The sequence below is a fragment of the Aedes albopictus genome, chromosome 2 (assembly GCF_035046485.1).
Source record: "Aedes albopictus strain Foshan chromosome 2, AalbF5, whole genome shotgun sequence".
Lineage (NCBI taxonomy): Eukaryota > Metazoa > Arthropoda > Insecta > Diptera > Culicidae > Aedes > Aedes albopictus.
In genome coordinates, this window is record NC_085137.1 from 415,657,658 (window position 1) to 415,670,395 (window position 12,738).

Genomic DNA, 12,738 nt, shown 5'->3' on the forward strand with positions numbered 1-12,738 from the left:
TGCTGCAATTCTTCTTAGACATATTTGTTAGATACTTCGCCCCCCCCCCCTGGATTTAACTCCAAACTATTTCAGTATTGTTTGTGCTGAGTGGCAGCCACAGGTGTCAATCTGAAGCTTTACTCAACACTTCGATACCGGCATAGCTGGCTCAGGGCCAATGAAGTCATGTGATGCTCCAGTGCGAGCTAACTCATTAGCCTTTTTTATTTCCAGCGATGGAAGAATGGCCCGGTACCCAAAGGTGAACAGCGCTTGCTGAATTCAGCTACTCGATTTGAGTTCGACAAGCGATAACTAATTTCGACCTAGAGTTGATCGAAGCTAGTGCTTCAATAGCAGCCTGGTTATCTGAACAGAAGTATATTACTTTGCCTATTACGTGTTGCTGGAGTGCTGATTGCACACCGCACATAACAGCAAAGGTTCCAGTCTGAAAAACGGTGCAGTTTCTACCAAGTGAATAAGACTGATGTAGCCGTAGCTCACGAGAGTAGACACCAGCACCAGCTCGATCTTTGAGAATGGAGCCATCAGTGCAACATACGATGCCGTTTGAAATACTTCTCTTCAGATAGCCAGGTGTCGACTTTTCCCGGGAAGGGATTTTCATGGAATAATTACAAGCAATTATAAGATCACTTGGAGCAAGGACAACTTTGTCCCAATTCATCTAAATTGGAAACAACGAGGTGTGTGTTGATCCACGGTTCACAGAAGTTTCCTCTTGTAAACCGAGTACCCGTAAGCGGTAAGTGCTTCCTGTTTAACCCTTTATAAGGCCGAGAGAACCAGACACGGGATCCACGGAATCTTCATTGGAATATGAAGTACATGTGGTGTAATGAACAAAAACGTTTTTATTTTCAAAAAATTCGATGGTCGATTTTGTATGAAAAAAATGGTCTAAATTTTAACTTTTTGTTAAGTTGAAAATTTTACTATTTTGTGATGCTCATCAATCATGCGGTTTTTTCTTTAGTTTACATGTGTGGATTTAAACTCGATTGGTCAATTATTTTAGACGATATGGCAGTTTTAGTACATTCCCATTTGTTATAGTACATTTTTTAAAAAGGCTGTGTTTCTAAAAGTAATGAAGCAATCAAGTTGAAATGTTGTCCACAAGTAAAAGGAACATAGGCCTTTCATTCCTCATCATTCGATTTTCAATTCGCTTTGGTGCACCGTTCGACCGGCTTCTGTGGATTGGGAATTGACTGTAATACATTGCGCAAGAAATAAAAATACAAATTTAACTTAAATTTTACTTACTTAGAGCACGCTGCTTCCCCATCAGGACGCCGGATTTAGGTTTCACGCGAGCATTGGTGCTCATCCCGTGCGCCAGGAACATGTGTCGATTGTAGAACGAATGATACCGGAAGTCACGATCGCAGCAAATGTAATCGTCCCTGCAACAGAGCAGAAACGATTATATCGGTTTATTATTAGAAAAGTTCAGTCCACTTACTGATACGTGATGCATTGATGTTCGTTGAAGTCCTCCGGTGCTGCAAAAGCATTCAAACAGATGCCACACTCCAAATCCTGAGCGTTCTCATGGCGAACCTTGTGCTCCTGAAGTTTATCGTCCGACTCGAATGACGCACAGCAAATGTCGCACACGAAGTAAGTTTGAATCTGAAACCCAATGGGATTAGAATGCGTTAAAATACATAGGTTCTGTAGGGAACAATAGTTTAACATACATCGTGAACTCGTTCTATGTGCATCCGCAGTTTATCCCTCCGCCCGTAGGTCATGGGACAATGCGCGCAAGGATATCGAACCTCGGTGTGCACCGTACGTATGTGCCGCTTGAGATGGTTGGAGGTTTTGAACGCAAGGTCGCATTGATCGCACAGATATCGACGCTCGGTGGAATGCGTTGATAGGTGTTGCGTTAGCAATAGTTTTCTGCAATAATAAAACTGTTATGATCTTTACCCGTTCGAGCTACATATTTTTTTGGAACCAAAGATTCTCACTGTTTAAAACCAAGTCCACACTCGTGGCACTCGAACAAACTTCGTCCCATGTGGACCTTGGTGGCGTGCCGTTGCTGCTCCAGCTCGCTGCGGAACATCTCGTCACACATCGAACACTGCACCGTAGGTTCCCGCTGGCGTTCGTGACTTCGCATATGATTTTCCAGCGCTATCAGATGTTTCGTCACCTTGCCGCATACCATGCAGATGTGCGTACTGTGGACGTCGTTCTTGTGCTGCCTCAGCAGGTCAACCGAATCACATAGTTCGCCCTCGCATGCCACCCGATGGCAGGAGAGTATTTCCGCCGCTTCCGGATGCACCCGGGCCAAGTGCAGCTCGAACTGGGAAGGGAATGTAGTTTTGAAGGTACAGTTCAAATTGCATTGCTGCTCTTCCGCTGGCTCTTCCGGTAGTCGACAGATTCTACGTTTCTGGGTAGGGCGTTGCTCATCTGCAGTGATAAGAGACATGTTATTTTTTTCTAAAATTTGCCATAAGATCATATTAATGTTGTTGGGTGACTTTGTGGATAATTTCAGCAGTTTTCTTTGCTTTGTCATGGGGGGTATTTGTCGGTCATAATGCTTGAAACTTGGATGTACCGATTTGCTATGTGATAGCTGAGTCGATAATGATGAGTCAATGCTTTGACGAGCATGCTGCAATTCTTCTTAGACATATTTGTTAGATACTTCGCCCCCCCCCCCTGGATTTAACTCCAAACTATTTCAGTATTGTTTGTGCTGAGTGGCAGCCACAGGTGTCAATCTGAAGCTTTACTCAACACTTCGATACCGGCATAGCTGGCTCAGGGCCAATGAAGTCATGTGATGCTCCAGTGCGAGCTAACTCATTAGCCTTTTTTATTTCCAGCGATGGAAGAATGGCCCGGTACCCAAAGGTGAACAGCGCTTGCTGAATTCAGCTACTCGATTTGAGTTCGACAAGCGATAACTAATTTCGACCTAGAGTTGATCGAAGCTAGTGCTTCAATAGCAGCCTGGTTATCTGAACAGAAGTATATTACTTTGCCTATTACGTGTTGCTGGAGTGCTGATTGCACACCGCACATAACAGCAAAGGTTCCAGTCTGAAAAACGGTGCAGTTTCTACCAAGTGAATAAGACTGATGTAGCCGTAGCTCACGAGAGTAGACACCAGCACCAGCTCGATCTTTGAGAATGGAGCCATCAGTGCAACATACGATGCCGTTTGAAATACTTCTCTTCAGATAGCCAGGTGTCGACTTTTCCCGGGAAGGGATTTTCATGGAATAATTACAAGCAATTATAAGATCACTTGGAGCAAGGACAACTTTGTCCCAATTCATCTAAATTGGAAACAACGAGGTGTGTGTTGATCCACGGTTCACAGAAGTTTCCTCTTGTAAACCGAGTACCCGTAAGCGGTAAGTGCTTCCTGTTTAACCCTTTATAAGGCCGAGAGAACCAGACACGGGATCCACGGAATCTTCATTGGAATATGAAGTACATGTGGTGTAATGAACAAAAACGTTTTTATTTTCAAAAAATTCGATGGTCGATTTTGTATGAAAAAAATGGTCTAAATTTTAACTTTTTGTTAAGTTGAAAATTTTACTATTTTGTGATGCTCATCAATCATGCGGTTTTTTCTTTAGTTTACATGTGTGGATTTAAACTCGATTGGTCAATTATTTTAGACGATATGGCAGTTTTAGTACATTCCCATTTGTTATAGTACATTTTTTAAAAAGGCTGTGTTTCTAAAAGTAATGAAGCAATCAAGTTGAAATGTTGTCCACAAGTAAAAGGAACATAGGCCTTTCATTCCTCATCATTCGATTTTCAATTCGCTCACCAAAGCAGAAGTTCGAGCTTATAAACCTTTGTGCACTCAAAAATGGCAGTTTTTTTAGAGACATATTGTTCTAAAAAAGCCCATTCATATTTGTTATGGCTCAAAAAAATCATGAGTGTTCACAAAGGCCTAATGTGTCCATCAGTTAAAACAGAAGTTGTAAAATTTTTTTAAACGAACAGAAAAAAAAAATGTGTATAAGGTGGCAATATAGTTGCCACTGTCTTATAAAGGGTTAAGATGAATGTGTAGTGGAGCAAAGTCAAAGAGAACTTCGAGCGCTGCCGTGTGAGTTGAAGAGAACGCTCCAGACATATCCATTAAGCACATCCTTTGGAGGTGGCCTAATTTTGATTGGATTGTTCTCACTTCGTCCTTTTGTCACCATTCAAACCATGCATAGGCCAATATTAGCCGAACAACAGTTGTATAAGTCCATTTTATATACAGGTTAGTTCCGTTTTTATCAATATCCGTTTTTGTCACTATCCGATCTCGTCAACATATTATTCCGTTTTTGTCAACACTAAAATTTGCATCAAAGTGTTCCCCTCGAACACTAGTTATTTTTATTTTACCACAAGGGTTCAGAGGTCGCCCATAATGACATAAACGTCGTATGCGCCACAATAGCTTACAACACACTTTTATTCAGCTTTCATGCATAATTTCACTTTTTTTCATAACTATCTTAGAATAATTTGCGTACTTTTTTTTTTTTTTTGAAGAGTGACCAGGTGGAGCTGCAGGACAGCTGATAGCAAAGCCTGGACCCTTTCCCAACTTTCCCCCTACTAGGACTAATACTCACGATGGACTAGACGATGTCGTCAACTTGAGCAAAGTGTGTAATAATAAGCATTAGGTCGTAGTAGTTTTTTAAAAATACTGTTTTTAACTTTTCCCATCGCTCCAAAGATGATTTGATAATTGAACAATATTTCAATAATCGAAAGTCTCCGAGGTCACTGGACAACATTCAGAGATAAAAAAGGGTGTCTATGTCTATGTTAACGCTTTCATAGTACTATTCTTAAGAAATATACAAAGAGCAAAAAGAAAAAAAAAATGTGTCGTAGCTAATTTTTAAAGATTTGATATTTCTGAAAATTATTCGAAGACAGCTACCAGAACTAGCGTTTTTAGCCGATATGGGCAACTAGTTTTTCTGACAGCTTCCCCAAACAATAATCAGATAATATCCTCAGTTATTTTATAATACATTCTGAAAATTATTTCAAGCTGATTACCAATAGTGTCAATAACCGATGTTAGTCATTGACAGCACCAGCATCATCTCCAAATAACTCTCATATTAGTGTTAGATAACACTTTTTGAGCTTCCATTCGATATTGTAAAGAAATTTGTCAAACCCTATTTGTCAAAATATAGTCAATAATGTATCAAATTGTGTTTCTAATTTCGCTAGTCGTCTTCTGCATATCTGTGATCATCTCAGTCCAAAGTAATATTAAATCCATCGTAACCCTTTACAATGTCAACAGTCCTAAGTCCTAACTAAATTCCTGCTTTTTTGATCAGTGAAATAATACCGTCAAAGATATAAAAACAAAAAAGTTCAGTCAACTGATTTTTGTCAAAAAAAAAAATGATAATGATTATTTGTCAACTTTTATAAATTCACAAAACCCATAAAAAATAAGAAATACAAATACAAACTCCTATAATCAACAGTTTTATCTTTACCTAATCAGTCCATAATTTTCTAATTGTAATGAATCTAATCTGTAAGGCTGTAAGTCAACTTATCCTAGCGTCCCCTGTCCTGTGTACTAACGAATTCGAGTAACGAATGATGAGTGTAACGCAGAGACCTCCTCTACCCACTCTTGCGTTACGTTAAATTTAACAATAATTATTATTGTGAAATTTGAGAAAATTCAAAGAATGCAAAGATTAGGTCTATGCAAGCTGAATTATAATTTATTTTTGACTTGTGATAAATGCACGACGGATACTCCTTTGGTTCCCATTAGCACTTACGGCGATTCCTTCACTTGCGCTCAACTCGTAAACTAGATATATCTAGCTCAAAGTCCAAGCGGTGGTGAATGAACTGGCGCTAAAGTGCTAATGGGTTAAGCCCTCCCATCGCGTCAAGATCGAATATCCAGGGGGAGGGTAGAATAATTTAACGTAGGTAGGGTATCGGGATGCTTCGTTGGCATAGTCCCCTCGTACGGCCTATATCAATGTAAACCAAAACTCAAACAAACACGCATAACTGGATATCGGAAAAGCTATGCGCCAAACAAATGTAACATTTTGTTTCAATTTTAGCACTTTGGAACATTAAAATTGAATGAAAATGTCACTTTGTTTAGCTTTTGTAGACGTCATGATTCTTCGGCTTAATGGGTAGTGTATACACATGATCATAAATGGCATGATTATGAAACATTTCGAATTGACTTTTCAATAATTGAACATTTGATGCGACGGTCAAAGACGCTATTTTGAACTTGCGTATTTGTTTTCAACGAATAATAACTATTTTACAAATTGAATGTGGGCCGAATATTGAGGACATTTTTTTCACTATGTACCCAAATCTTGGCCCATCAGTAAAGTGACGTTAAAAACACCAATAAAAAGACGTCAACAGCATTTCTTGCGTAAGAACCAGAAAGAACGAACAGGAAGAAAGATTTTGTGTGCGGTGACTGTAAAAATATAACACAATAATAGGGTTGCGTTGTTTTCTTTTTTTTTTTTTTTTTTTTTCAAAGTGATTACGGCGGTAGCACACTGTGCTTATGTTCTAACACCGCACCCTTTCCCTACGTTTGCTTCTATGAGCCTCTATTTTTGTTTCAACACACAGAAGTACGTAGGCATATCGTGGCCCAAGTCGACACTGTTTTGGCCTGCGTTGAACAAAAATAGTTTTAATAAAAGTTTCCCCTTTTTTCTTTTTCTCTTTTTTTTTGTAGTATGGTCCATGTATTTAGTTAGGTTCTTGTCAATTTGTCAGTTATTCGATGTAGATTTCCAATATGTAGTCAATACAGGGTGTTCAATAAGTTCGGATACACCATATAACTTCAATTAATTTCATATCTGTAATTCAGATTTTCAAAGTAAATGTATTTATTGAAAGGTCATATAACACTGATCAAATATAGCATATGGTTTTGAATAAAGTTTTTTTCTACTTTTTTTTATAAGCCTTAGATCTATCTAAAGTTTGTTAGCTCCGGCACGCTGGAATAATTTTCGATAAGTTGCTCAAGCTACAGAAGTCTAAAACGTTGACTTTTGAGTTTACATCTCACTATACTATATTAAAATAACTAAATTAATAGACAAACCCTTTACACTGCTATTTCAGTGATGATATGGTGATAAATTTGCAAGTTTAGTCAATATGTGCTTAAATCTATGAAAAATACATAAAAACATAATATAAAGCCAATTTTGGTTCAAATTTGCCACAATTGGGATATAATCAAGTTTTGGAAAAGATAACTATGGATTAAACTGAGATATAACGCAGCCTTGCTTTTTGACAAAACAAAAATCATTAAACCAGGTACAGCGACAATTTTAGCAATTTTAAAGATCAAAATAAAATGAGTCCGTATTTCACCCAATCTGAATCTAATAGATTATTTCGTATGGCCATAGTTGCTACCACTAATGCTGAGGACAACAACCTAATTTGATTCAACTTAACACCATTACTCAATAAAAGCTAGACGAAATACCAATGACAGACGTGCGTGCCGGCCAAAAGGAACTTGAGACACATTTGCGATTATTACAAATGGATAAAGGACAGTTTATTTCAAAACATATACTGTATTTGATCAGTATTATGTGAGCTTTCAATTAATACATTCACTTTGGAAAACTGAATTACAGATGGGAAATAAATTCAGTTTTACTGTGTATCCGAACTTATTGAACACCGTGTAAGTCAATTAAGTCATTCTGATCTGTTCTATCATAGCAGCTTTAGTCTTTGCTTTATTGAAGTGTAGTTTTATTGGAAATATGCTGAATATCGTTATTAAAAAGAGACGTCTGGAACTGTGTCCTGCTAGTTGTTCCGTCATGCACATACTCTCTCTTCTTGGCGTAACGTCCTCATTGGGACAAAGCCTGCTTCTCAGCTTAGTGTTCTATGAGCACTTCCACAGTTATTAACTGAGAGCTTCCTCTGCCAATGACCATTTTGCATGTGTATATCGTGTGGCAGGCACGAAGATACTCTATGCCCAAGGAAGTCAAGGAAATTTCCTTTACGAAAAGATCCTGGACCGACCGGGAATCGAACCCGTCACCCTCAGCATGGTCATGCTGAATACCCGGGCGTTTACCGCCTCGGCTATATGGGCCCCAAGTCACATACATCATGTCTTAATAATGCCTAGGAGATTAACCCTCTAATACCCAATCCCGCCTTTAGACGGGGTATAGTTTGATCATTTTTGTAATTTTTGTTTCGTGGAATATCAAATTTTTTATATTTTTGGCTGATATTTAGGACTGTTTTGTATATCTCAAAATGGTTTTTGGTGTATTATAAAGCGTATTTACATTTTTTGAAAATCATTGAAAAATTGGTGTTTTAGTCACCTTTTAGAAGTCATTGTTTATTTTGTATTGAATCGCTACAATTAACATATTTTAAATTTTTCCCAAATCATTCTATCCTTGTTTAATAGTTTAGTTTAAGGGAATCGAATACACTCTAAAATTATTTTCCTTAAAATTACACGGAAAATAAGATTTTCTGTGAAAAAAATTTAAAATAATAATATTTCAACAATAATCATAAAATCTTAAAATGTTTTCATCTCAAAAAATCCGTTCCCCAAATTGGCTTCCAGGAAAAATATAAAAGTGTGGGGATGTTCAAAACTAAAAATTAGAAAAATCAAAAACTGAAATTCACGAAATCGAGAATTAAAAAGAATCATCTTTCAAAACATGTTTAAATCGATTTTAGATGACGAAAAATGATATTTAGATCAAAATAAAAAATTTGGGTATTAGAGGGTTAACGAAAATACGTGTGTTCGGTCAGATGTCCATTGCGTAGAAAGTCAAGGAAAATAGGTTTCTTTATTGTCAGTTGTTATGTAAGCCTCGCTTGAAGCACTTCCCGAGAGAACCCTGTCATCTGTACACCAACTAATCCGTATCTTCGTACATAGCTAAATACTATACTGTCAACCGGCGAAAAGCCTATGGGTAAATATTAAAAAAAAAATGAATAATAATGCTGTCTAGCGCGTTGTTTTCTATCGGCCACTACTTTAGTCTAGTCCCAACTGCAAGCTTTTTTCCAATCTTATCGTCAATTGTCTTCTAGATACCCCACGCAATTGATGAGTAGTGAGTTCAATGCAGAGATCCCCCCCCCTCACACTCCCAAATTGTGGTAGGCCCCCGCTAAACCTGCAAACCAGACCCACCCCCAGCCAAAAGCTCTAGCAGATGTGGACAAACCGGTGCTCAACGTGCTCTCCCATCGTGGCAACATCAAATATGGAGACTGTACAACAATAGAAGTTTTAATGAAATGAATACTAAGAATTTAGGCCGACACTCGAAGTGACGAACTTTACAGTGCTAGATGAGTAAATACACGAAAGATGGGTATCATCAAATGTGCACAAACAGATGCATAACAATATGCATGTAAAAAAGGCCGCAACTATCCATGGTGAATTTAAAATAATGACAACGTAAATATAATGGAACAGACTCACCGAATTTAGCTTCAAAATGCTCCCTAGACGATGGTATTGTTCACTCTATGTAGCCACGCGTTGTACAAAATGAACCTGCAATGACAAGAAGACAGTGGGCCGCCAAACTCCACAAAATGGCGGCCCGCAAATTTTAGTATTCCGTTTATAGCATTGTTGAGCATCATAGAGAGCATAATTTATATTTTTTTCTTTTTCTACCTGCACCAGCGAACTTCTTGAGTGAACAGCATTCAACATCTAAAATTTAGATTCTAAATTATTCATTCACTAGTGCGATTTTCTTATCACCCTGCCCTGTCTTAACTAGAAGATATAAGTAATGCAGAGACATCCCACATGCACTCTTGCATTTCATAATAAGGTTGGACCCTGCTGCAATCAATGTCGTTATGCTATCCACTCCTGAGTTTATAGTTGCTATAAAAATAATTTCGAAGAAGTGAAAAAGAATAGTACGAATCTACTTGTTAATAAAATGCTGCTACTACAGTGTTGTTCCGCTTTTATCACGCCCCTTTTCAAAAATGCTTTTAAATATTCTACAAAATCTATACGGATTTTCAATATTTTTAACGTTGCAAATCGCGCCTTCAACATTCACCTTAAAGAAGAGGGGAAAGACTTGCTCTCAAATGTAACAGCAAATGAATGAAAAATGAAGAACTGACGCGTGGAGGCCGTGATAAAATCGGAACATTACTGTATTACTATTACTACTACTCCTACTACTACTACTAACTACTACTACTAATACTACTATCAAAAGTGCAATGAGTGATCGTTGGCTTCCCAGTCTTGTTAGTAGTTAGAGGGTTAGTATAGACTGGTAATAAGCCCTGTCGGTCCCCCCAGCACTGCGCGTAATCAACTGTTGTTAGATCATGCGACAGCGATTAAGCGTATGCTGGAGGCATGACAAATCAAGCGTTTAAATTAAAGTCAATAAAGCAATGGTATGATTATTCAGATTCTATTATAGTTTAATTTTGTAAAGAAATGCTTTAATTCAAAACCTAGTTACTTTCAAATACTATTCCATTTACTATTTCACTAATTTTCGTTACTATATTTAATTTAGCTAATCTATAATTATAAAAGACTAAAACTGAAATTATGTAAACACATTTTCACTATATAACGACGCTTGATAAGCCATCGTCAAACCCATCACTCTTGGACAGGGCAAAACCATAGGTGACATTTTTAACTAATAAATGACTTCATAATTCCGCCCTTGCTCAACCTCAAGTTTGAAACTAAAGAATGGCAGCTGATTGTCTCGGAGAAACACAGACAAACACTGCTCAATTTCTCCGGTTAGCACAGTAAGGTCAAAATACTGTGGAGGGTGCCGTGGCACTCCATAGGTTGCGTTTGCGATATTGTTGTTATAAGACCTGCTAACCATTCGTATATTCATTTAAGCTATTAGTGTTTTGCCATAAGCTACGATAGTAATGTCTTATCATAAGCGGGCTTGACTTACCTTGATCCGCTTCAGGCCATTCAAAATTCATTTCCATTTCGTAATCTTCTTCATCGTCGCCGCCTTCGATCACCGTGTACTCCGACTTTAAATCTTCTTCCGTTCCAGCGCTCTGGCTTGCAATCACACTGGGCTCTTCTACATCTGACAATATCTCCTGCTGGAGCTCAATCACCTCGTCACTTTCTTCCCCATCATTCTGCTGATCCTCAAGCGCCTTTTGGAACTCTTCCAGAAAACTAGAAGCTGCCGCTTTCCCTTCCGGCTCATCCATCGTTACATCCATCACTTCACCGTCGATTTCATCATCGTCAACGGTTTCCACCTTGACGCAAATCGTCGAAGCAATATCGTACTCGTCGAATTCCGCCAGTAACTCCTCTACACCAACGTCCTCCCGGTCACAGAGATCCAAATCCTTAAACAAAGTTTTCAAACTTTCCTTCTCTTTTTCGAAAAGCTCCACTAGGACATCCTGGTTGCCGTTCTTCACTTCCGCCAGAGCACTCGAGAAACGGTGTATCAAATCCAGTTTTCTTTTGTACTTGAACACAAACTCGAACACTTCTAGGCAACCCTCGCATATCTCCACCGGGAGGTAGCAGGCCAGTTCCTGTGGAAGATTTTCATTATTGATAGTAATCCCAACGCTCGAATTCTGTAGTACTTACGAATGGTATCTTGATGCTGATTTCCTCGAGCATCTCGGCCAACGAACAACCCGTTGCCGGGAAATAGCTGTCCAGCGAGATCACTTCAGCGGAGGATTTCGCCTGCAGACACAGACGGCACACGTTCGGGAAACTTTGCAACTTGAATATGGTCATATTTTCCAGGAAATTCGCGGAATATCGCAATTCAAAATCTTAAATATTTTCAACGTTTTGTTTGGACGCCACTATCAAAACTATATAAGAAAAACAAACTTGATGAAGATGCAAACCAAAACAAACGACAAAAGTTTGAAGGCAAATTGTTTGGTTCCCGATAAATGGCTGAAAGAGCTTAAGGCTGAAAATTGAAAATATTGGCAAAATTGGGTTCTTTAGGGGTATTCAAATTATTGCATAATCGGAATCTCCATCCAAAAATCAGTCGAAATCCAAAATTTCATCATTTTCGGTGTCCGGGAACTATTTTTAAAATGCATCTAATGTTTGTATGCACACTTAGAAAATATAACCGAATTCGGTTCAATTTTCAACCGAGTGTTATCGGTTTTCCACAAGAAACCGAGAAACTCAGTTCAAAATATGTTTTCTGGCCCAATGTTTTCAAAAAGAACCGAATTTTCGGTAAAAGTGGAACAACATTGATTGATTGTCACGGTAAAGCATTAATATTTTCGAGTTCGGTAAACAAAACCGAGAAAACTCGGTAATATACTCAGATTTGTTAAACGTCAGTGGGGTGAACTTCACGCCGGATTTTTAAACCGAAAACTCGGTTCTGTACTCCATACCGCCGGACATATTTTTTTCTGAGCAAACGCGTGTCAGGTGACTTTTTCCATTCAGAAGAGAGAGTTTACTGGTGAGTAACTAAATAAAAATAACTTTTAATCAAATTTAATGAAAACAATATTCATTAAATATACTTTCAGCCTACGACTGATCAGCCGAAAACCCTTTTCTGTGGATGTAGCGGTCAAATTTTACTCCTGCTGCTTCACCC

The 12,738-nt window shown here is 38.3% G+C and overlaps 2 protein-coding genes across 2 annotated transcripts in view; both read right to left on the reverse strand.

Moving 5' to 3' along the window:
* Positions 1-12,738, reverse strand: part of LOC109426813 (WD repeat, SAM and U-box domain-containing protein 1) — a 398,043-nt gene that overhangs the window by 226,601 nt on the left and 158,704 nt on the right. The window lies entirely within an intron of this gene.
* LOC109417859 (zinc finger and BTB domain-containing protein 14) lies at positions 1,159-11,986 on the reverse strand. The gene is made up of 7 exons (XM_062854831.1): positions 11,736-11,986; positions 11,065-11,677; positions 1,992-2,445; positions 1,713-1,920; positions 1,475-1,644; positions 1,276-1,415; positions 1,159-1,220 (listed from the first exon to the last, which is right to left on the reverse strand). Exons 1-7 carry the CDS (start codon positions 11,889-11,891, stop codon positions 1,159-1,161), a joined length of 1,803 nt encoding a protein of 600 aa, XP_062710815.1. The 5' UTR covers positions 11,892-11,986.